This window comes from Theropithecus gelada, chromosome 11 (assembly GCF_003255815.1).
Source record: "Theropithecus gelada isolate Dixy chromosome 11, Tgel_1.0, whole genome shotgun sequence".
Classification (NCBI taxonomy): Eukaryota; Metazoa; Chordata; class Mammalia; order Primates; family Cercopithecidae; genus Theropithecus; species Theropithecus gelada.
In genome coordinates this window covers 117,588,078-117,614,262 of record NC_037679.1, presented here as the reverse complement: position 1 = coordinate 117,614,262, position 26,185 = coordinate 117,588,078, and the positions used below count along the sequence as shown (strand labels likewise).

Here is a 26,185-nt window from a genome sequence, read left to right as displayed (position 1 = left end):
GGGTAAATTTTCCCAATTGTGTGCTACTGGAAAAATATCTGTTTCTTGTACTAAAATATTTTCAGTTTAAATCAGATGGATTTTTCTTCATTTAAAAAAAATCACCCTTTTTATTTTCAAATTCGCCGAGATCTGAGGTTGGAGTTCACACACTGAGATCTGAGGTTGGAGTTCACACACTGATATCAACCAAACGTTGAAGTGCAGGATCAGAAAAGGAATAAGGGATGATCCAAATAAAAAAGAGAAATATTAGATTTTTTTAAAAAAGCTAATTTGTCACTTCACTCATTGAATATGAACTGAATAGACTTCTAACCCTTAAAATACTTTTTTTTCTCTTTTTATTGCCTGGAATCTTAAGAGCTTTATCATTTGCAGTCATAAAATGAAAATATACACCAAACCCTCAAAGGGCAAGTATGAAATTAAATTATATTTGGGCAGCTGTAACCTTTTAAAACGATCAGATTCCAGTTAATGTATTTCTTCCTGTTCCAAGTGCTGCCATGGTGTTTGATGGTGGGAAGCAGTCCAAAGGGCATTGGGAGATAATAAATTCACTGTAAATTTCACCCCAAGGCATGTCTTGATACACCAAGGCCTCCATTTAGCAAGGCTGACCTAAAACTCTTGTCACATCCAAAGGTCATTTAGGTTGGGGTTGGTGTGTCCCATCTATCTTTCCTTGATGTAAAGAGTGACAGTTGAAACAGGATTGAGCTCATAAACAGTCATCTGAATATGAAAAAGAAGCTAGCTTTGGAATAGGAAGGGAAAGTGAAGAGAGAGCTACCTTTTACGGTGTGACTAGCAAATGCCATGGTTTTTGCAAAGTTAGTGAAGGGTGGGTTGATCTCATAGCTCTTGTTTCAGAGCATTCTTTAACTTGGAAGGCATTACTGGATTTGGTTGATTTAGGGTCTGGTACTCTTTCCTCTTCTATTTATATTTGTCTCCAAAGCTGGGAGTATGTTAAGTATTTTTTAAAGAATCTAATATTTCCAACCTTCTTTTACTTTAAAATCACAATATTCCTTCCCCCCTTTGCACCTGTTCTCTTTAGTTCATATACCAACACATGGGAATAAAATAGGAGGAAACTGTTTTAGAGAAATAAAGCCTAATGTGGTCCTGGAAAACAGTGATTTTTTTCTAATGCCCTCTTAATCATGCCTTTTTTTATTGTGGTAAAATATGTATAACATAAAATTTACATTTTAACCACTTTTAAGTGTACAGTTCTGTGTAGCATTATATACAATGTTATATAACCATCACCACTTTCTGTGTCCAGTACATTTTCATCATGCAAAATAGAACCTCTGTATTCATTAATTATTTCGTATTTCTTATTTCCTCTTCCCCCATCCCCTGATAAGCTCTATTCTACTTTCTGTCTCTATGAATTTGCATATCCTAAGTACCTTATATAAATGTAGTCATACGTTATTTGTCCTTTTGTGACTGGTTTATGTCATTTAGCATAATATTTTCAAGGTTCATCCATGTTGTCGCATGTATCCCTCAAATCCACACTTTCAGAATGACTTTAGTTCTCTCAAAAACAACATTTACTTATAAATGTCAAGAATTGTGGATATATAACTTCTCAATTATAATAATCATAACTAATATGTAGTGTCAAATAGAGAAATATTAAACAACTATGTGACAAATAATGAAAGATTAAATTATTGCAAATCTTCTTGGGAAAAAATTTTAAAATCCTTTCATGAAAGCAGAGATAGTTATTTACTAATTATTTAGAGTAGTGCTTGGCACATAATAGGTCCCCAGTAAATATTTATTAAATTAATGCATCAATTTAAGGCAGGAGAGCAGAAGTTAAGAGTTTTTTCTCTGTACTACTTCGTTGGTACATGAGGAATAGGTCCTGTGCAATTGAAAATGAAACCTATTGTGATCAAAAAAGTCAATGAAAGTAAAAATGAATTGTAAATACAAGGCGCTATTGGAGTGTATTATTGTTATTTTAATTGATTTATAAGTTACATGTGTTGGGGTGGTGAAAAGGACTCATTTTTGCTCTACCTTTTTCTTTTTCAAATGGTCTAGAAAAATTGAGGTTGGCCACCATGAATTTACTCAAAGCACAGAGTTTTATATGATTAATTCTTCATATAAATTATACAAGAAAGAGCAAATATTTAAATAAAGATGAGGCTCAGAATGTTGAAAATTGTATATACAGATTTATTCTATAATCGATTTTAAATCAAGTTTAAATCTGTAAAAATGTGATTAGGTAGATATTACTTCAATTAAAAGCAGGTTGTAGGTAAAACAAACCCTCCCAATCTATTCTCCGTATCTTGTGTAGACTAATCTTGTAGAAATATAAATCTAATTCTGTCATTCCTCTTATTACATTATTATATATTCCCATCTACCTTTGTAGACATCTCTCCCACTGCGCTGCATCTCACTGGTTTCTTTCTGATACTACGAACTTGTCATGTTTCCTCCCAGCACGTAGTTTTTCTGCCAGTCTTTTTCCTCCTGTATGTATGTAATTATATCAGCTCATCTTTCTGACCTCTGAGTATTCATAGTTGCAGGAAAGTCTTTCTTGCTTTGCCTGCCTGTAGTGTAGCTCTCACTTGCATGCGCTTAGAGTACCATATACTTCTATTTTGTAGTATTTTGCACATTTGGGATTTTACTTTTCATTTGTGTAATTATTTCACTGATGGCTTTCTTATTCTACGTAAGCTCTATGGAGCTGAAGACCTAGAATGAAACTGGTACTTTATAATTTTTTTTCAATGAATAAAAGCACGAATGATAAAAGATAATAAGTATAACAGCTTTCTCCATATTTCATTGCCTTGTTTCCTACAATTATTTAAATGGTTAAAATAAGTATCAAATTGAGAAGAAAACCAAACTGAAGGGCTTTTTACTGGCAGTAGCCAAAAGGAAGTAAAAGAATGAAAGATGCCAGGAAAAATTTCCTGTTGGACACTTCACGTTTCTTTCTTGTTCTGTGTTCCCAATGCTATCGCTTTTATCAGAAGAGCCCAGCCTCCATAAAAAATGCTTTCTGAATTACCCTTCCCAAGTTTGTCTAACTCTTGGTTTTAGAGCACACAAATCCTACTACTATATTTAAAAGACCAGAAAAGAGGTTCCTAAGACATAGGCTAAGAGTTAGGAGCTCTGTAAAAAGTCAAAAAGATTTGGATTCCAACTTTACCTTGGTGTCTTACCTATGCGACTTTGGACAGATGACTTTTACTCTCTCTTGGCCTCAATGTCCTGCTCCATAAAATAAAAATAATACCTATTTCCTAAGATTGTTGAGAAGGTTCCGAGAGATATCACATGGACATATATCACAGTAAGCATTCTATAAACTTCAGCTGTTATGATTATTATTGCTGCTATTATTCTCTGTCCAGATTTCCCCCTGAAATGTAGTTTTATTTGGCATAATTTGTGTACTCAAAGAGCCCAAACTAATATTTATATGTGATACTTTCTTAATCTTAAAGGTTTATGAGAGAAGGAGGAAGAAAAAAGTAAGAGGGGAATCCACGGGAAGAAGTCCTTTTTAAAAACCTCTCATATGTGTTGTTTATTAGTAATAGCAGCAAAACAAAACAGCAAGCAAAACAACAACAATAAGAGCAAACTTAAGTGACTTTGTGGTTTCTTCAGGGAAAGTTGAGTTCTGTTACTACTGACTCAAGGAGTCTTTCTCTCTTGAAGCCTTTAACCCTTGGCCTTGGAAACTACTATTTTTGACTCAGAGTTCAGGGGAAATTCCTTTTTTCACTGGCCAGCACGTGGGGGATTCCACCTGTATCCCACTGCAGAAGAGATGAATTTAGTCACATAACGTTTTCTTTGGAAAGCATTTTCCCATAGTAATATTACATCACAGAAGAATTTCAGGGTTACTGAGACTTCTGATACTGCCAGTTGTTTAATCTTTGGCAAGTTACTGAACCACTGTTCAATTCATTTTTCATTTTTCTCACTAAACTCACAAAGTTGTTGTGGTGATTCCTGAAATAGTATGCAAGCTTCTAGCAAAATGATTAACATCTCATAGTCATGGAGAAAATCTTGGTTATTGTACTTCCTCCCTCTATACGTTTCAAGTATTTGCAAGCCTCCAGCAAGTATGTACTGTGGAGGTACGTTTTTATGACATGCAAAATAATATATCGTCTGATTTAATATGAAATGACTTAGATTGTCTTTATATTGAGGTAGAATGCTATTTAAAAATGACTTGATTACTACCCTCCAATCTATTGGGATACATTGAACAGTGATTTCACAAATATGAACTTAGCCAAAGACAAGTGTTTGCTTTAGAACTCTTTCTGATAATACTATAATTCTGATAATACCCAAATTAAATAATGAAAATTGGTAACAACAGAAATTTTTTCTCCTGATGAACAAGCGTTTCTCTTCTTACTGTTGCTTTGAAGGGAATTTCAGCAATATTTTTCTCTAAATTAAACTGATTAAAGATATAAGTGTAATCACTGATACATAAAGAAATTCAAAGAGTCTTCCAGCCAGTGTCCTTCTTACCTTGCCAAATGGAGATATATTTACTGGTTGGTGACCTCAGGAATAGATGCAGAGTGTTCATCCTCCCACAGTAATGAACAGCAAGTCTGGAGCGGCATAAAAAGGGTCAATCGAATAGGTCATACATCATATGGGGAGGCAGATGTTGGAACATATTGTAATGGATTACTGTGCAGTACATGAAGATGGCTTATGGAGTAGAAATACAGGGAGGGAGTGAGCGAAAGAGAAACTATCAGTTGGGGTGTTCTTACGTGACTCTCGCAAAATATATCTGGTTCTTTAAGGAACTGCTTCAATTATAAAAGTCAAAATGTTTTTTTCTAGCTGTTTAAGATTTACTGGTGTGTAATGAAGAAAGCCTTTTAAAACCCAGTGCATTTGAAGTGTTTCTTATTTATAGGCTTTAGTATCTGCAATGTGACAGAAACAGCATGAGAGCATCACACCTGTGAAAAAGGTCTTAAGATTTAAGTAAGTTCAAATGTATCTTTAATTTTTAGCAGGATGCTATCTTCACACCCTCCTAACACTCCACCCTTCATTGATAGCTTCGTATTCCATCCAAGTATCACACTGAGTAAGACTGAATTTGGAATAGAAAAATCAAGATTGTCTATGTATTATTAATATTTGGTGATAGCAGCTTTAAATAAATTACATTATATCTTCTGTACATGTATTCACTGTAGCTTTTTAACAGTAAAACTCAAACTATAGCCAGATGTAATTATTTACTTTTGTATCCAAGCTTTTCCAGGTTACATCAGACAAGAGTGATATTTTCAAGGAGGTGTGGATCATAATAGTATTGTATGCCTTGGAGCCCATACCACCAAGCCCCCTATTTCACCAAGCATGCTTCCCAGTGGCTCACTTGTTTTCTCTGAAGGCAGAACATTTCATTTCTGAAGTTGGTAACATATTTCCCCTGATGGCTTATCCTCCTGACATCTTTTTGTTTGTTTTGTTTTTGCTTTTTTTTTTTTTTTTTTTTGAGACAGAGTCTTGTTATATTGCCTAGGCCTGGAGTTCAGTGCCACAATCACAGCTCACTGCAGCCTTGAACTGCTGGGCTCAAGCAATCCCCCTGTCTCAGCATCCTAAGTAACTAGGACTGCACATGCCATTATGCCCAGCTAATTTTATTTTATTTTTAAGTTATTATTGAGATGAGGTTTCGCTATGTTGCCCAGGCTCGTCTCAAACTCCTGCGCTCAAGTGATCCTTCCACCTTGGCCTTTCAGAGTGCTAGAATTATAGGCTTGAGCCTCAGCACCCAATCACTAACTTCCGGTGATACCAACTAACTCTTCAGCCTTTTGAGGCCTTTGTCAACTCAAGTCATTTTCTTGTTTGACCTGCTAATTCAAACCCTTATACACCCACTGCAACTTGTTTGTTTTTTAAATTATGCTGTATTGACATAACAGCTATTAGCTCCCCTTCATATGGATAAATCTGTAGCAAGTCTGAGTTTGTTCATTCTTTCATTGTAATACATTTTTTTCTTGACATCAAGTTTCATTAGAATTTGTGTACAAACACAAAAGATTTTAAATCTCCCAGATCATATGTATGTGAAGTTGCTCCTCCCAGTGACTCTAGGCCTTAGTATACCCTTCCTTACTCCCTTCAGGATGAATTCTTCCCCAGCAGGGACTCTAAACTGGAAATTAAGTGACAACCCTTCCCACCCTCCTCTAGGCACCTTTCCCCAATCACTTTTCCCCCATGGGCTTGATAGAATTGGGGAGGCAACAGGAGAAAGATTTCACAATTGCAGCCTCCACCCACTTCTGTGGGTTAACCACTTAGGAGGTTAGCCGAGAACTATTTATTTCCATCTGTTGCCTACCCCTGTCCCGTTCCACTCAGGTTTGACCAAGAGTCTCAGTTCTGAGAGCTGGCTGTCAGCCCTGTCTACTCTTCATTTTTTCCAGGAGTCACCTTAGTGGTTAATGAAAGTTGTCAATGTTCAGAGTCCTACCTTGGCATGCCCAGTATTCCTTGATGGATACAAAGGACACATATCCCTTTAGAAGCCTCATTGTACTTCTCCTCTGTTAGGATTTTTGAAAATTAAAGAATAAAAAATTACTTTTTGTGTAAGTATATGAAAAATTCATTTGAGAGGAAACTATTTGTATTACCTTTTCCCACCATTATGTTGTTTATTATTATGAATATTTTGATAATAGCTATATAGTGCTATTAAACCGGACTCTTGCACAGTCTCTCTGATAGGTTTTGAATTTGACCCTTTAAAGTGAAATTCAAATATATAAAGAAGTTTTACAACTCAATAATAAGACAGCTCAATTTGTAAAATATATTATGGGATATAAATACAATCCTATTATTGGGTATATACCTAAAGAAATATAAATTGGATAAATGTGGTACATATACACCATGGAATACTATATAGCCATGAAAAAGAATGAGATCATGTCATTCAAAGGAACGTAAATGGAACTGGAGGCCATTATTGTTAGCAAACTAGCACAGGAACAGAAAAACAAATACTGCATGTTCTCTCCTATAAGTGAGAGCTAAATGATAAGAACTTATGGACACACAGAGGGGAACAACAGTCACTGGGGCCTATTTGAAGGTAGAGAGTGGGAAGAGGGAGAAGAGCAGAAAAAATAACAATTGGGTACTAGACTTAATATCTGGGTGACAAAATAATCTGTACAACAATGCCCCCGACACAAGTTTACCTATGTATATATCAAGCCCGCACATGTACCCCTGGACCTAAAAAAAATTTTTTTTTAAATAAAATTCAAATATATAAGTAATTCTTACAATTCAATAATAAGACAGCTTAATTTTTTTTAAAAGAGTAAAAGATCTGAATGCATATTTTACCAGAAAAGACAGGAATGGCTAATCAGTACATGAAAAGATGCTCAACATCATTAGAGAAATGCAAAATTAAAACTACAATGAGATACCACTTCATACCTGCTAAAATCATTATAATTAAAAAGACAATACCAAATACTGATGAAAATATAAGGCCAGGTGCGGTGGCTCATGCCTGTAATCCCAGCACTTTGGGAGGCCGAGGCAGGTGGATCACAAGATCAGGAGTTCGAGACCAGCCTGACCAACGTAGTGAAACCCCATCTCTACTAAAAATACAAAAAGATTAGCTGGGCGTGGTGGTGGGCACCTGTAATCCCAGCTACTCAGGAGGCTGAGACAGGAGAGTTGCTTTAACCCAGGAGGCAGAGGTTGCAGTGAGCAGAGATCGTGCCACAGGTACTCCAGCCTGGGTGACAGAGTGAGACTCTGTTTCCAAAAAAAAAGAAAGAAAATATAGAGAAACCGGAATTCTCATACATTGCTATGGAAATGAAAGATGGTTCAGCCACTTCAGAAAAGTTTGACAATTTCCTTAGAAGGTAAACATGAAGATACCACATTACTCAACAAATCCAATCCTAGGACATGGATAAGCAGGAGTAATGAAAACACACAAAGACTTGTACAGGAATGTTCATAGCAGGATTATTCACTGGAAAATTGGAAAAAGTCATCCAAATATCCATCAACTAGATAAATGGATAAACAAATATTATACACCCATGCAAAGAAATACTTTTCAACAATACAATAACAGGCTACTGATACATGGTACACCTTGGAGAGAATTCAAAAATGTTACACTAAGTGAAAGAAACCAGATCTCTTTTTCTATAGTCTCTTCCAGCATTGCCCCAGTAGTGGGGACTACAAAATAGCGTTACCTCACATCTGGCCAAGGAGACATAGAAGGAATGTGTTATCTCATTTTAAAAAGGGAGAGGAAGGTCTTCTGTTGTGTACAGAAAAGCCTTAAATTTTAATAAACATACTTTGTTGGTTGATTTGAAGGTTAACCTTATGGCTTTGCATGTTTTGTTCCTTCTGCCTGGAATATTCTTGTATTTTAACTTCATCCTGCACTTCCTTGAGGACATACGTAGCAGGACTGAAGCTGTGTCAGATCCTGGCCCCCACTTCAGAAGCCTTTACAAGTCAGTTGAGGTCAAGATGATGAGCCTATTTAGAACAGAAACCACTTCTTGTCTCTTGAATGGAGCTAGGGGTGGGAAGAGGAGGGACACAGGTGCACACCCAAACCTGCTGTCCTTGTGCCACCAGGTTTAACATGGAGCCGCAAGGAGAGCAAGAATTCTAGATTCAAAGCTGTCCTCCAGATTTCAAAACTGAAGGTCCGTAGTCATTAAATATTAACTTCCTATTCCTCCCTCTCCTGAGCCCCTGACAACCACCATTCTGCTTTCTGCCTCTATGAATTTAATTTCTCTAGGTAATTCATGTAAGTGGAATCATACTATATTTGTTATTTGGTGAGTGGCTTGTTTGCTTAGTATAGCATGATACCTTTAAGGTTTATCCATGATGTACCATGTGCCAGAATTTCATTTCTTTCTAAGGCTGAATAATATTTCATTGCATGTATATAGCATATTTTGTTTATCCATTTATCCATCAATGGACATTTGAATTGTTTCTACCTTTGGGCTATTGTGAATAATTCTGCTATGAACATGGGTGTACAGATCTCTTTTTGAGATCCTGCTTTCAGTTCTTTTTTGTATATGACCAAAAGTAAAATTACCAGGTTATATAGTAATTCCGTCTTTAATTTTTTGAGGAACCACCATATTTTTCACAGTGGCAGGAGCATTACACAGTCCCACCAGCGATATACAAGTTTCCAATTCCTCCACACCCTTGCCAGCATTTGTTATTTTCTGGTGCTTTTTTGTTTGTTTGTTTTTGTTTTTGATAGTAGCCTTCCTAGTGGGTGTGAAGCAGTATCTCTTCTGCTTTTGATTGCATCCAGGTCATTTTGAAAATAGGTTTGTCAAGATGGGAGAATGAAACATGTTTAATTAGACAGTTCATTAACTTGACTTATGAATTATACATTTTTGTACATTCAACATGTGAGTTCCTGTCTCTGCTTTTGTCCTGGTATTCAGTGCATTTAAGGCCTATCCTAGTTTTCACACATTACACTTAAAGAACATGCAAAAGAAATGCTGATAATGTTACGGAAAGTCCCTGTTTAAACTCAAGTTGCTATGATAATTTTCTGTGAAAAAACATTATGAAAAATAATGTGCAAAGCAAATTTGTTCACACTGAAACATGCTGCTATGTTTTGAAAGATTTTCTCCAGTACATTAGTTTCTCTTTAAACTCCACATTTAAGTTACATTAAGAAGCTGAAATTAAGCTATAAAGATAACACTTATGGAGCCTTGAAATTGCTTTTTGAATTTTTCCTCACAAATGATATTCCCTGTTCCTCCTCTTGAAAACAGGAAAAGAAAGAAGAAATAAACAAATACTTTTCCATCAAATATATATAGTATATATCTTTTTAGGTTTTATTTAAACTTTAACAGTTCATATTCAACTGTTTTTAAAAATCATAATAGATGACATATATTTTAAAATCTCTATTCCAAATGTTTAACACATTGCACATATGTTAATAGTTCTTGCCATATTTCAACCCCTGGACTGAAAAGAAATCTTCCATTTTTATATGTATGTTTGACCTGGGAGAAGCTATTAATCAGCAAGATTTTAGCTCTATAATGTTCTTTTAGAAGATGTAAGTCTATATATTTGCTTATGTACAATTTTAGAAGTGACAGCTATTTATTTTTGAGTGAGGACTTTATCATTGAGCATGAAAAAGGATTACAACTTTTTCCTTATGCCTACTTAAACTCTTGGGGTAAACTAAACAATCTCATTGGTCACATTTTATTAAATACTTAAAAATCTCAATTACCTGACTTGGATTATATGAATGTATCAAATTATCACATGTACTCTCAAAATATGTACATCTAATATATAGCAATAAAATATATTAAAAATATGTAAAATTTATTTATATTCATTTATGTCATACCTCTTCTTTCTCTGTTTTATATACTGGTGTTTGATATGAGATTGCACTTGCAGAAAAGGATAATACTTACAAAAATAATTTTAAACAATTTCACAAAAAAACAGTATTAAGTGGTATGCATGCTCTTAGCACTCTCCATTCAGATAATGACAGTGTAAAAAGTTCACAAATTATCTTTAGGAATCAGTATGTTTTATCATACAGTATTTAAGAAAGACATATTATCTTTAGGAATCAGTATGTTTTATCATACAGTATTTAAGAAAGACATATTTCAGTTGTAATCTTACTGTTCTTCTTCTTTTTTTAATTTAAAATGCCTTTTGTGCCCAGCTCTCCTATGAAGTTTAACGAAGTTGGTGATTTGGGGAGAAGAAATGTAAGGAGGGTGAAAAGGGGGAGAGTAAGAGTAGAGAGAAGATGGTGGACATAACTTGTTTTGCACTGTCTTCACAATAAAGTAGAAATAGCTCCATCTCCTAATCCGTGCCTGAAGTAAAGGAAAATAGTTGGATCAAACCATACACTGTCATATGCTGCTGGTTCCTGAGTAAGTGACTGTATATGGCATCATCTCTGCCTCCTGTGCCTTTATCCAGATTGACTGGGCACACAAAAGGGAGACCTGTAGAAAGATCCCAGTTAAAATAAAAATTAAAGATCCAGGAATCCCGCTTCTGGGCTTGTATCCAAAGGAAATGAAAGCAGCACGTTGAAGAGATATCTGTACTCCGATGTTGATTGCAGCATTATTTACAATAACCAAGACATGGAATCAACCTTGTTGTCCATCAGTAGATGAATGGATACAGAAAATGTGATATGTGTGTATACACACACACACACACACACACACACACAATGGAATACTTTTCAGCACTAAAAAAAAAGAAAATCCTGTTATTTGTGAAAACATGGATCAACCTGAAGGATGTTCTGTTAAGTGAAATAAGCAAGGCACAGACAGACAAATACCATGTGATCTCATTTACCCGTGTAATCTGAAACAGCCAAACTCATGAAAGTAGAGAGTAGAATAGTGATTACCAGGGTAGAAGGTAAGGGGGACTGAGGAGATACTGGTCAAGCAATAATTTTTAAAACTAGAAAATTAAACTTTGAGCAAGCTAAAAAGATGCCAAAGAAAGAGCTTATACCTACCAGCAACCATAACTACTACTAAATATCTTTTACTTTCTAAATAGCAAATATTTAAGATTCAGCAAGTAAATCATGTATATTTATTTATCAAAAAGAAGGCATTTGTCATCTGTCTTTTCCAAAATATTTCAGAATATCCATATGCTTCAACTCTTGGTTCTGTTGTCTTTTGAAAAGATACTTTTAACTTTTTTCAAATAATCTTCACCCATTTTTGGTATTTATTTTGCAAACAGAAATTCAGTTACTGTTATGATTATGACTACAATGAGGGTATTAACAATCTATTTTGTTCTTATGCTGATAAGATTTAAATTCATTTTTTTCTCTCAAGCAAATCAAATGAGTGAATGAATATGAATTTTTTCTGTATTATTAATGAGCCTTTCTAATTCTTCAGATTGTACAAGCATTCCAAATTCCTTTTGGATTTTAAAAATTTGTTTCGTGTATAGTCACTATCATTATGAAATACATTAAATATGTACAAAAGATCTATATTAATATTTTACATAGTCAATTTCTGCATTTGTTCAATTTTACTGTTCCTTGTTTTTAAAATTTTCTGATAAAGCATTGATTAGCAGGGACATAATCTCTGCCTTCAAGGGGTTTACTGGTCAGTAAATGATTTGGGGCAACAAATCTTGATAGATATTTTTGTCAGTGCCTAATGCACTGAATCCAAATACTCCAGATGGCAGTTAGACAGTGGACTAGTAGTCATTGAGAGAAGTTGTGTTTTTAGCAATTTCGGGAAAGTACGCTATTACAGAAAAGTGGCAAGAATTTATCACCTCTAGGAATTAATGAAATAGACTAGCTTAGAATTTAAATAAGCTGTTTGTAGAATTTTTCTACTCCTCACACTGAAAAGTACTTGTTTAAGGTATCTTCATATAAAATAGGTATCTTCATATAAAAGCACGGTTGATTTAACACTATTGATTCTAACCATAATATAAAAGCTATGTCGTCCAAATACAATTGTACTATTTTTTTCCCCCAAATAGCAAGAATTAATTAGTACAAGTTACAATATCTGTTATCCTACCAGACCTTTTCTGGCCCCATAGTGGGCCATTAGAGATAGACAGAAAGAATGCCTGTTAATGAACTGCCAGCCTACTGCCCAGTAGCGCTTTGGTGCACATAATAATAAATTACAAGAAAAACTGATTAGACTTGAGTAAGTTAGATACAATTCAAGCTTATGTTGTTGGTGGTGGAGAACATCACACTTTTCATAATATTTTAAAAGTGTTTTAATGAGCCACACTTTAGGGGAAGTTCATGATTGAATGCATCTAGTCATTCAGGGGAATCCTCTCTGTGTGAATTAATTATTCCTTTGTCAAGAAGGAAAGAAAGAAATAAAAGAAAAATATAGTGTATGTGTTTTGTTTTTCTTTAAAGGATAATATGATGAATATACACAAATGAGAATAGATGATTGGTGAGAATACTTACATACTTATGAAGATTGTATATAAATTGTATTATCATCCTCTTCCTCTGTTTCTCCTTTCTTTTCCCCAGTTAATTGGCAATTTTTATGTGCCCAGTGTGCTATGAACTTGAAATTATTTTTTCCATCTTCATTTCACAACTGTTACTGCAACTCAAGTTCTTATGATCAGAATTATCACTGTTAAATGTTGATAACCTCATAGCTGATATTTCTATATTATCGATATTCTAGCTAAAAACATTATATCTATTGCTCTCAAACAGTCGGTGGCTTTCTCTTACTACATTTTCAATGAAAACTCTCTTGCTTATGTTTCAAAAGCTTTCCTAAGGTGAATGTAGCCTACAAAACTAATGTTATTTTCCTCTAACATGACTATGTATGCACTGTCCTTTCTACCACTCACTGTTCCACACCAACCTCTATATTTCCTTTGCTGCAACTAGCTCATTCCTGCTCTCATGCCTTTCATTTAATTGTACTCCCTTCCTAAAATATTATCTCCTTTTCCTATGTCCACCTTAACTCCATCTCTTCTATGAAAACATACCTGAATGCACTGATGCATTTCTTCTCTCTAACACCTTCAACAGTGACATACAGTTACAGTACACTTATAGTCTCACTGTTTTCTGTTTATCAGTCTTGACTTAAGGTAGATACTATGTTTGTACACTTTCTGTCTCCTCTGCTATTTTTTTTTGGGGGGGAGGGGGTGAGGTCTCACTATGTTGCCCAGGCTGGTCTCAAACTCCTGGGCTCAAGAAGTCCTCCTGTCTCTGCCTCCCAAAGTGCTGAGATTACAGGTGTGAGCCACCAAACCTGGCTCAGCTCAGCCTTTTCTGTTTAGTGTTATCTGTTTGTTTCTGATGTTTTAGACAACTTCACTATCATAAAAATACATTCATCATAATATACCTTATGTTTAACTTTGGGTTTTATCTGTCATTATGTAAAGAAAGATGCTAACCAGATTTTCTCTTTAAGACATACATAGAAACATAAGTGGATTATATAGTTCTCCAGATGCTTTTTACTTCGGGTCACCTTCTAGTAGTCACTAGATTTCATGCCCCTTTCCCCTGTACAAGGTCAACCAAGGGTTCTGTGACTGTCGACTTCACTCAGGGTAAACACCTGTTATTAGGCTGGATTTTGCTTCAAGAACATTTAATAAAAGAAGGAAACTGTTCATCATTTCTTGGCTGCTTTGTTTTAAAATCAATGCTACACATATTTTAGTAGATAGAAAAAGGAGCATAATTTTTTAAAACTTTGAATTAAAATAAGTCACAGCAGCATTTTAAAAAGTTATCCACTCTTACATATATAGCCAGATAGAAGAATTATTGTCAGCTTCTTTTATTTTACTGAAATTTCCTGTTAATTTGTGAATGGCTAAGGTAGAACACAAGAGTATTAAAATTCCTGATCTTATCTGTGCAGACTCAAAGTATGTTAAATTCTCTAGGACGGGGTTCATTTTTGCTTTTGTATTATAATGTAACTTTTAAGAAAATATATCTGTGACACAAAATGTGTTGAAATAGATATTTCCTGGCCTTATTTCAATACCTTGGCAAACCAGGAAAATTTGATATGCTTGGTGGAAAATGCAATGATGTGGGAATAGTGGAAACCTGATCACAATTGGGTAAGAGTAATTCTAAAATTTGTCCTCTTGCACAGAAGCCAAATATGAGAAAGAGATTATGGGCAATTTGGGGTAGAGAAGAGCACCCTAATGTTAGCCACCCTCGAACTGAATAGCAGGCTTATCTCTCATCATAAATTGCATTAAGTCTCTGTATTCTGTAGAAATACCAGCAAGGCAAATGATATCATACTGTTATTATAGAAATATTAGCATATTTAACTGGGTCTATCTCTTTTACAAATGTTTCTTCCCTTTCAACTCAAAAGCATTTCTTTTAGGACAATTTAACTCAGATACACCTTAATTCCATATTTAAAAGGGTGAAAGTACATTTATTTCAATGAGGAAAGAATATGTATAACTTTTATTTCCAAATATATGTCATCTCCATCCTTTAAATCCTTTAATTCAATAAACTATTTTAGAGTTTTTATGCTTGTATTTTTAATATTAGTTCTTATATTTCTTTGGAAATTATGACTGTCTCTGGTGCCTAATATTTAAATATTGAATCACATTTAATGACTACTTGGTTAAGCTATTTAAATATCTAAATAACACAAATAACCAATAATTTTGTCAATAATATGAAGAATCAAAATTAAATTTTGAATAACTGTTTTGTTCACATTTTCTTTACCCACAGATATTGTAATGTTCCATGTCATTAGTAATTATATAATAATCTCATTTTTAGTGTATAACAAATCAGTAATAGAAATTTTTATCCTCTAGTAATAATACCCAGTGAAATCATTTTTAAAGACAAGAATACAATATACAATCCAATATGAAATGCATAAACTATAATATAGTTAGCTAGTTAATTTGTGAAAAAACATACATTTTTTTAAAATTCAATATTAGTACATGCATTCTACTGGGCATAGTTTTAATCTGTAAAGTGATATCCTAGGATGATTGGTTGTTTTCTTAAAGACTTTATAAGTAGTTTAGAATGATGCCAGAAAGAAGTGCTTTTTAAATTGCAGGGTATAATGCCATAGATTTTTAACACAGGTGGGAGAAATGGATCAATTCTGGTAGTTTTTCTTTAAATAGTAAATTCTAAAGTCTTCATTTTTGAAGTGAATTATCTTTTTAATGTTTATGTAATTAAAGACAATCATTTTTATTCTTTCCAGTTGGCTGGGGTAAGAAAAGATGTAGTTATTCCAACACATAAAACCCTTATGAGATAATTATTAATATAAAAATATTTTTCTGGTTTTCAGTTTTTCTCTGGAATATACTTTACATTACTTTGCATGAAAATAAGCCATAATTTTTATCGATAATGTTAATGTATTTTTATTTAGGTTATAGTGTCTGGAGACTTATGTATGTGTATTTTTCACGTAAATGTGTGCTGTCTTCAGTTTTCATTATTTTATTTAGAGAGAGACAATGCTAATCAGGATCTGTGGCTTATTGTGAGCAATTTTGTCTTTTGGAATTTCTCTCTCAGAAAAAAATTAAGATAATCAAGATAACTATTTCACAGTACTTCTCCTTGAGAGCTTTTATTCTTGCTTCATTGTAGAAATTCTAGCTTGCATTGTAAATGCTATCCATGGAATCTCAAGACGAATGAGAAATAAGAAACTGGGATATGTGTGTGTGTGTAAAATTTATTTAATATTAAATAAATAATTAAATATTTAGTAATTTAAATGATATATTTATTTAATAATTATTTTCTTATGTAGTTATTTAAAATTTTAACCAAGTGCAAAAAGAAGATGAAAAGAGTAATAATCTAAATATTTGATGTAATATTTGAATGTAAAGCAACTTCCTTGTTTTAGGATAATATGTCATATGGCTATCATTATCAAAGTAAAATTTTTCTTTTATTAATTACTTGGACAGTTTCTATTGCTTATTTGATAAGAATAGGTAATGGCTTAGTGGAAGAATATGTGTTTTAGGCAGTATTCTTTAAAACCTTAATCCTCAAGATAATTTGAGATTTGTCTTGGTTTATATATCATGAAGTAAAGTAAACTTCTTGCAAACATCCAGTTAACTTTTATCAACGTAGATAGACTGACCAGATAATATTCTTTAAGTGCTTTTTTTCCATTGCCTTTCAGTGACTTTTCTTTACTTCTACCCACCTAACCCTCAGAAAAAATTGTTTCAGGTGCCCATTTCAAGAAATCAAAGAGGCATACAGGGCTTGAACCAATATGGATTGTAGAAAATTACTGTGTATATGAAGCATCCTTTTGTAACACACTGTGTAAATTCAAAGTAGAATATAAAGAGCTCTTAACTGGATAATATGTTATACTTGCCTTCCGTAGACATTGGAATAAAGTAAATATGGATGGCTCTTATTTGCTTTGAGTCCCTGGACATACTGAAGGTGAGATCACTTATATGTGGTATCTGCCATTTCTCCTCTAAAAAGTAATGAAATCTGAGGTGACAGCTTCTTTCTTTAAATATTCCAGTACACTAAACAAAATGCCTGTAGGAAAAATACCACATCTGAATATATGTACTCTCTGAAAGGTACGTTTATCTTATGATTCATAGTATTCTTTCTCCCCCTCTCTCTCTTTTTCTTCTGTAGCAGTTATATGCTGCCCAGCTAGCTGCAATGCAGGTATCTCCAGGAGGGAAGCTGCCAGGCATACCCCAAGGCAACCTTGGTGCTGCTGTATCTCCTACCAGCATTCACACAGACAAGAGCACAAACAGCCCACCACCCAAAAGCAAGGTACCCTTTTGAAGAAACCACAGTCTTGCCACTTAGTTTTATTTTTCATTCAATGGTATTTACTAAATGTCTATTATATGCCAGCAGCTAGGTTAAACTCTGGGTGTACAAGGAGGTAAGAGTCAAGTAAGGGCAACAGGTGTGCATGTAAACTTATCTGCATACATGTAATGATTCATTTATTCATTTATTCAATATGCATGTACGGATAACTATAGCAGAAAATGTGAGTGATAAAAAAGATAATCAAATGGGTATCTTGTACCCAAGGAGCTTACAGTCTGATTAGGTAGCTGTGTATAAAAATAGCCAAATAGCCATACTCTATGAAACAAAATAAATTTTATAAAAAGTTATAGATAAAGTACATTGGAAGTTATATTGGGAGGCAGAGATGATCTTCAGTGAGAGATCCCAGCAGGAGTTTGCCAGAGAAGGGACAACTGAAATAGACCTTAAAATGCGAGTAGAATTAGGACCTACAGAAGGTGTTTTAAAAATATCAGTGACTGTTATAATGTGGTGCAGTGTAGATATACTTTTAGATAAATCACCTACCCAATGAGATTATGATGTAAGGAAATGAAGATAATAGTAGTGTTAGAAGTAAGGCAATTTAGAAGTAGTTTTGGTTTTTAAGCTAAGAAAACATTAGAACACATGGAAAAGGATCAGGGAAAAGTCAAATAATGTATGTTTCTTGGCCTAAAAGGAGAGAAAAATTGATTTTAAAATTGTATTTGTATTAAGATCTTGCTTAAATGATATTGTATAAATATATTAAGCTTTCCATGCAAGAAATAAGAAAAGTGATCATAAAGCGAGATTCCTTGAGATTACTCAGGGAAACAACCACAGAAAATTTGATTCTATTAGAAAATGTTGAATAGAAAGCTGACATATATATATATATACACACACACACACACACACACACATATACACACACTTTTTTTTTTTTTTTTGCTGAATTATGTAGAAAATTGCTTCTGTTCTCCATCCCATGAGTGCCATGTTGACATGTGTAAAGCAAACTAGGGTAAGAATAGTCACAATCGTTGAAATACACAGAGAAAAGGATTAGAAAACATTAAAAGAAAAAAATCCAAGAATCCTAAACAAATCTTTCTCTAGTACCCTGGTGGCTCTGTCAGGATGTCGTTCAGAGTTATTATATACTCCAGAGAGTAAATCAGTAAGGAGAAGGGATCAATCAATCATTTGGAAAAGGGCACTCCAGCCTCCATCTTCCTAGAATTCCCCAGTCCTTTTCCATATTACTAAAAGACAAATATTTTGGGGAATATAACTTAACCTGGACAAGGACTTTAGACCATGCTTTTTCAACAATATGTAGAAATATTTAATGAAAATGATTGTACACACTACATTGACAGTAGTGTGTACATACAATACATATGCCACTTTTAAGATCTATTTCAGTTGTTTAATGGACCATGCATCTTCTGTGCTTAATGTATATCTAAGGCCTGGTCTGCTTTTCTTTATAATCACAACAGCATGTAAGTTTTTAAAACTTGGTAATAATTTAACATTTATTAAATGCATTTAATTTTAAAGTAGTGATAATTTTAGTGTTTCTGTGGACCAGCAGTTTTCATGTATCACCTGTAAAGAAAAATGTACTTTGGATAAAATAAATCGCTGTAGCAGCATAGTCATTGTCATACACAGATACATCTGTGAGTTATTATTCTCTGTTTTTTCCCTTGATTTATTGATGTGATTTCACATCATGTTTCATAATAAGGCTTTACATCAGGACATTTCACTTTATGATTTTAGGATATGTAGTTCACTTTTAAATGGCTGATGGATTTTTTTCTTACACCTACAATCACTTTTTATCATTGATACCTTCTCACCAGATTACTTATACAAATCATCATGAAGCTTTTGATGTCAGTCAGCCTCATCCATTTATGCATCTGCTCATTTGTCCATTCACTCATTTATCCATTCAAATGTTTATTGAGCAGTTGCTACAATGATATTTTCTTAGGTACCCATGGAAAATGCTAACGTAACTGAAGGTTTGCTTTGCTAAGATTAAGAAATTGCTTTATGAACTATATAGTTCTATACATTCATAGAACCTTATAGACTTTGTGCAAAAGAGAATGATTCTTTCAGTAGTGTCAGAAATCTGCCACATCCTGTGGTTTTATATACCTCGGTTTATTTAATACAAGTGAAAAAGTAGATTGTGTTTCTATAGCCATGATTATACATTATTTAAAAATATAGTTCTTCTTTGAAATTCAATTACTTTTTGAAAGTAAGCCTTTATGAATTTTCTATCATATAAAGTTTAAGAAAACAGTGGGTGTTGTACTTCTTTCCATCCACAATTATTGTAAAATACACAAAGGTTTAAGAATAAAGTGCCTCTTTTCAAGTAACAACGATTTAATAAAAATATGCCCTTTCTTTGCTCAGTGCCCTCTAGCATACTGTCCACAACTGCTCTTATTGTCAGAAAAGATTTCTTCAGTGTGTTTGTGTTTCGGCTCAGCAGTAAAATGTAGTGGGTTAAAAATAGCCACACCAATAAGTAATACTGTTGTCATTTTAATGAAGAACATGGCCAAAAAAATACCACCTATAGTAAATAAAGAGGACCCATTACAATACATGAATTTACTTTCTTGTAGCCTGGAATTGACATTTATACATAGCATAATAAACATTTTGACTTCACAAAGCTATTTTATTCATGTGTAATAGCTATCATTTATTATCATATTTATGTTTTTAAGCAAATAATTATTAATGTCTTGTGGGTTTTTTCTGTGTGTTTTATTGGCAAATTTTCATGTCTGTGTTACCATAAAATAGAGTTATTTTACTAAAGGATTTTGTGTTGTCTACATACCTACCTGGCATAAACCAAATTGATGGTTTAAGTTGAAAGTATATTTGCTCTTTGGAACAATGGAATTGTAAGTCACATCCAGGTGACGATGTGAAGATAATGATCTTATTGATAGCTGTCAAAAATTTACCATGTTCTCTGAGTTGCATTGCCTGCCTTTCTTCCTGGGTATGCCTTTGCCTTTGACTCAGAACTCTAGAGAAGGACACAAACAAAACTTATTTGCAATTTGCAAAAAATGGAAGGGGGGAATCGAAAGGAGGGGGCTCCAAAAGACTGTAAAATTGTACAGCATGAGTCCTCTGATGCATGCTGTTTTCAATCTGCTGTATGCCAGTTGGAGGCTTGGGGAGTGTGTGTGCGAGAGAGAAAGGATAATGCTGAGAAATGATAGAGTGGCTGTGACCTCCAAGCTCAGCCTGGAAATCCAAGACATTGATTTCACTTAGCATTCCTGCTGAGAAATCTGGCGGAGTTCAGTTGTAATAAAAGAACAAGATTCTGTTCTAATGGTAATGGCGTATGACAGACATATCACTTTGTCTGTCCTCAGCACCAGAGAGAGGAGAATTGGAGAAAGGTCACCTGACCTGCCTGTGGTGTTGTACGAGTGCTGTACTGAGCTTTGAACTGCCGCCCAGGAGCATAATTATTTATAATATTAAATGATAAAGAAACCTTTAGAGGACTCACAGTGAACCTCTGAAAACGGCACACTGGAATTGTGTTCTGTAAATCTGAAAACACGAAAAGAAATCTGGTCTGTTCAAAATCTGCATTCAAGAACATGCATAGTGTTGCTTGTTGAGTTACAGGTCCTTGAACTTACTGTTTGTGAACTGTTTGCATTAATGCCTGACATATTGTCATGAGTTACTTTTTCTTTTCTCAATGCCTTGGTTTTATTAGTCCCAAGCCAAATATATACATACATATACATATATATAGTTATATGTATATACATACGTATATATATGTATATGTATATTTTTCCCCCCATGGTCTATCTTGCCAAAGACTGGATGATACAGAATTAAGAGCACTGACAGACTTTAAAAATTTCTCAGCTGTTACAATAAAATATTTCTAAATACTTGTACATTTGTCTCTTTAGCAATTATTTAATTTGCTCCCTTTTGGATGTTACTCCAGGACTGTTTTTTTCATTGGCCCACAAAAGCGAATATGTTTAGCTCTATTCTAGCTCTTGTATGTCCTAACAGATAAGTTTATGGCTAAATGTCGGTAAATATGTCTGAGTGAAAGTACAAAACCTTGAAATTTTATGACAAGAGATCCTGTTTAATGAAAATTATAAAAATAATTATACCTTCTCACATTAAAGAAAATCATTTAATTGAGTTATTGTTAAGCAGTATTGACATTTGAATTACGTATACAATAATGTTGTTTTGAATCTGCTTATAGCCTTAACAAGTGTTTTAATTATTTGCTTGTAGTTTAACTTTCTGCCACAGAAGGAACTGCAATGTATTCAGCAACTTTCATTTTTGCATGACATATTTATTTAAATGAATTTCCAAATACTTTCGTGTAGTCTTTTAAGAGACTAGATGACCTTTGCTTTGTTATAGTAATTGATCTTTTGGTACATTTGTTTTCTAAAAATAAATTATTTCTTTTAAATTTAATGGAATCAGTATCAGACTTAAAACAGTTACTTTAGGAGGAAGAGTATTTAGACTCAGTTTCACACACAGCTCATAATAATTGTTAGTTATGAATAGGCTTATAGTCCTATGTTATCAAGAAGTCTTCAAATGTTAAGACTTGGTGTGCTAAAATCCAGACTTCACATTGTAAGTGTTCTGCCATTGTAAAAGTAGCAACCTCTTGGGAAAATCCTAAGAGCTACTTGTAAATACTATTAAACCTCCCTTGGTATTTGATGGAAACTTACATATTGCCGGCAGCAGCCAAGAACAGTCAGTTTAAAAAGCCGATGACAAGAGAGAATTCCTGGGTGCTTTTCTTTTAACCTTACCGTGACCCTAGTCATACCCCAAGTCACAGTTGTGTTTCTATCAATGGCAAGAGCACACAGATTGTCCTAATCAATTTTTTTGTTCTTTTCGAATACTTCTGACAGTGATGTTCCCATTTGCTCAGCAGTAGCACCTGGGAGTATGACAAGGAAAAGAAATGTTTCGCCGACAAGCCAGAAATGGCCCTAACCAGCTGACCAGACACAACCAGATTTTTTGAGCTGCACTGTCCTTATAATATTGCTTCAAATTCAGAAGCAAGAACTGGAACTTTATTGTTATCTGATCCTCTTTCAAAGGCATAGTAAAGATTTTGCCCGATGTGGTACCACCTGTTTGTGTTAGTAATATCAGCAGTGCCGATGACTCCTATTAGGGAACCTATTTTTTTGCTGAAATGGTACCAATCACATAGTTTCATGCTATCAAGTAAACATTATATCAATACACACTGATCTGCAGGGTAGAATTTTGTAGTTTAATACTATGAGTCACCATTTGTGGTACACATATACACAAGATTACTTAGCAATATGCTAGCAGTATGAGAAATCAGAGGATAATCAAGATTCGTCTTGATTGAGGATTAGTTCTCACAGGAGATTTGGGAAATGAAAGCATTTCTGGTAATTGGAGACAGTGTTTTATAATGCCAAGTGGGGAAAAAGCAGAATACAAAGCACACATACAGCGTAATCACAACCAAGTCTACCTACCACTAACACAAAGTATAAAACATTATTTTTAATATTATGACAAAAAACATCTGTTGAAGATAAAGCACAAGAGTGGCCGGGCGCGGTGGCTCATGCCTGTAATCCCAGCACTCTGGGAGGCCGAGGCGGGTGGATCACGAGGTCAGGAGATCCAGACCATCCTGGCTAACATGGTGAAACCCCATCTCTACGAAAAAATACCAAAAAATTAGCCGGGCATGGTGGTAGGCGCCTGTAGTCCCAGCTACTCGGGAGGCTGAGGCAGGAGAATGGCGTGAACCCGGGAGGCGGAGCTTGCAGTGAGCCGAGATCGCGCCACTACACTCCAGCCTGGGCGAGAGCGCGAGACTCTGTCTCAAAAAGTAAAAAAATAAAAATAAAGATAAAGCAAAGACAACAAAGAGACTTCATGAGTTTGAAATGGACTAGCAAGTGCTAAGGCCTCCACAGGAATATTTCCATGGTGAAAAGTGCAAAAAGCACTGCTCTATGTAACTATAACCTCATTTAATAGTTTTCATATTTCATCTGACCATGTGAAATTTTGAGTGGTAGTTTCTAGGGGTGTTATTTCCAATATGTAAAAGTTTTAGAATACTACTATTTGACTTACTCTGAGATCTCTTAAGGTCAAAATCTCAAATCATGACTTACTGCACAGGGCTAAAACTGGTCTGTGAATGTAGTATTTCTAAGTAATTCACAGTGCTGAAATAGTATTGATAAAAGAGGAGCCGCCATTTATCTCTATATATCAGCATCAAATCACTGATCCATCCTGAAACTGGTGGGCCTGGTACTTTTGTAGATTCCATTTCTCTCACAAGTTCAGGACAGAAAGGGGTATTTGCCTCAGCTAATTATAACCGCATTTAAATTGACCATTTTCTAGTCTTGACAGTGTCTGGCATATCACTTAAATGCCAGAATCTGCTTAATAAATTATTCTGTATGCTTTGTTACATAGCTGTTGAAAACCCCTTTCTCTCCTTTATTTCAGTATCTGTGAAATAGCTATTTTGTTAGCCTTTGAGATGTGATATGGATGTGTCATATACTCAAGAGGTGAATTTCATCTAAGAAGAATCCCTCCATAAACTGCAAATGCCGCCCGTTATCATTATCATCACTTCCTGGGTGGGACTTATTTACAGTGGATGTAACATAGTCGCCCTGTCATTTTAAATGAAATGGTTTTCTTTTTGTGATTCTGTGTTGCTACATGGAAATAAGTTAAATGAAATGTTATCAACAGAACCCCTGTGATGAGCCTCCTTCTTTCCTTTTCATCTTTATTCAGTTGATGGAAATCTCAAATGGCTGGGTACTTAAACAGAGGCTTTTCTGAGCTCTGTGGTATTAAATGTCCAGATCATTAGGCGATATATTCTTATGATGCAGAAAGTTGAGGATTGGTCACATTTTTACCATAAAAACAATAAAAATTATAGAAGAGGCTAGTTGTAATCTCAGCATTAAATGAAAAAAACAAATATGCAGAATGATTTAGGTAATGTCCTTTGAATTTTCCCAGCCTGGGCTGTGTATCCCAGTATACTGATTTTGTTTTGACAGAACCATGTCTCATGCACACAGCATGATGAGCCATGTCAAAGCTTTTTAAGAATGCAAACCATAGGCAAAGAAGAGGACGTGGAGCATGTGCAGACTCAGGAATATCCACAGAATCACATTTTTTAAGGGAAACTTGCACTCTAAAATAGGTGCAACCCAAAGTAGATTCACCATCTAAAAATCTGTGTGTTTGAAGCATTGTAATCAAAAACAGCAGGTAGTTAAAACCTAAGTCATTTAGGGAAATAAAAACAGAACAATAAAGGATGTCTGGATATAGGAGTATCTAATAAAACCTCAATGAATATCATAGCTGAAAATGCTAAGTCATTATTGTGTCAGAGACTGAGAAAGCAAAAGTACATTTCTGTAGTTACTCTTTTTTGGGGGGAATCATTTATAATTTTGACTTCCTAAAGCATACTTTAAAACAGTTGAAATCTTTTATTTTTTATGCTAAATTATTGATCATGGCCTCTTTTGGAGCTGTCGATAATCAACTCCTTTTTATCACTTTAGCCATCACCTGTACTGGAACTGTTTGATTTGAGACTTGATATGTGAAACTAAGGAGGACTATTCTTAATGTCAGAGTTAGTTCTTTCTCTTTATTAAATATATGTCACTTACACATTCTTATTCATAAAAGAAGAAGAATTTTAGCGGTCTCTCTTACAGAGATGCCTCAAAGTATAAATTTGTTTGTAAAATGACAACAATTACTGATGTCTTATTTAGGTTGATGGAAAATAGTATATAGGCAAAATTATTCAATAGATTGTATCTAGATTTTCCACTAGAGAAAATAAAGAATACTATTAATATTTTTAAACATTACAAAATGGAGAGCAGAAAGAAAACAATATACAAACTAAACAGGTAGATGTGAGGGTTGGAAAATAGATATGAAACATTCTAAACTGAAGACAAGTTAAAAACCCAAAGTACTCAAAAGTTGTATTTATTTGATAAAATGTATAAGATATTTTATTTATAGAGGTATGGAAGGTTAAGTCAGAAGGAAGTTCAGAAGGTATTCAGTCCAAGACACAATAACCCAGTCTCAAGGTCACTTTGCTTCTGCCTAGAGTCTCACAATGTCAAGGAGTCCACCAGTTAATGAGATAGCATTGTCTTTTTTTTTTTTTTTTTTTTTTTGAAACGGAGTCTCGCTCTGTCACCCAGGCTGGAGTGCAGTGGCCGGATCTCAGCTCACTGCAAGCTCCGCCTCCCGGGTTCACGCCATTCTCCTGCCTCAGCCTCCCGAGTAGCTGGGACTACAGGCGCCCGCCACCACGCCCGGCTAATTTTTTTTTGTATTTTTAGTAGAGACGGGGTTTCACCGTGTTAGCCAGGATGGTCTCGATCTCCTGACCTCGTGATCCGCCCGTCTCGGCCTCCCAAAGTGCTGGGATTACAGGCTTGAGCCACCGCGCCCGGCCGATAA

At 34.5% G+C, this 26,185-nt stretch overlaps 1 protein-coding gene across 5 annotated transcripts in view; it reads left to right on the top strand.

Moving 5' to 3' along the window:
• The window catches only part of SOX5 (SRY-box 5), a 1,043,232-nt gene that overhangs the window by 950,708 nt on the left and 66,339 nt on the right, over positions 1 to 26,185 (top strand). For all 5 annotated transcript variants that reach the window (XM_025402765.1, XM_025402767.1, XM_025402764.1 and 2 more), the window contains one exon: positions 17,399 to 17,545. In XM_025402765.1, coding sequence (XP_025258550.1) covers positions 17,399 to 17,545 — 147 coding nt within the window. The remainder of the gene's footprint in view (positions 1 to 17,398; positions 17,546 to 26,185) is intronic.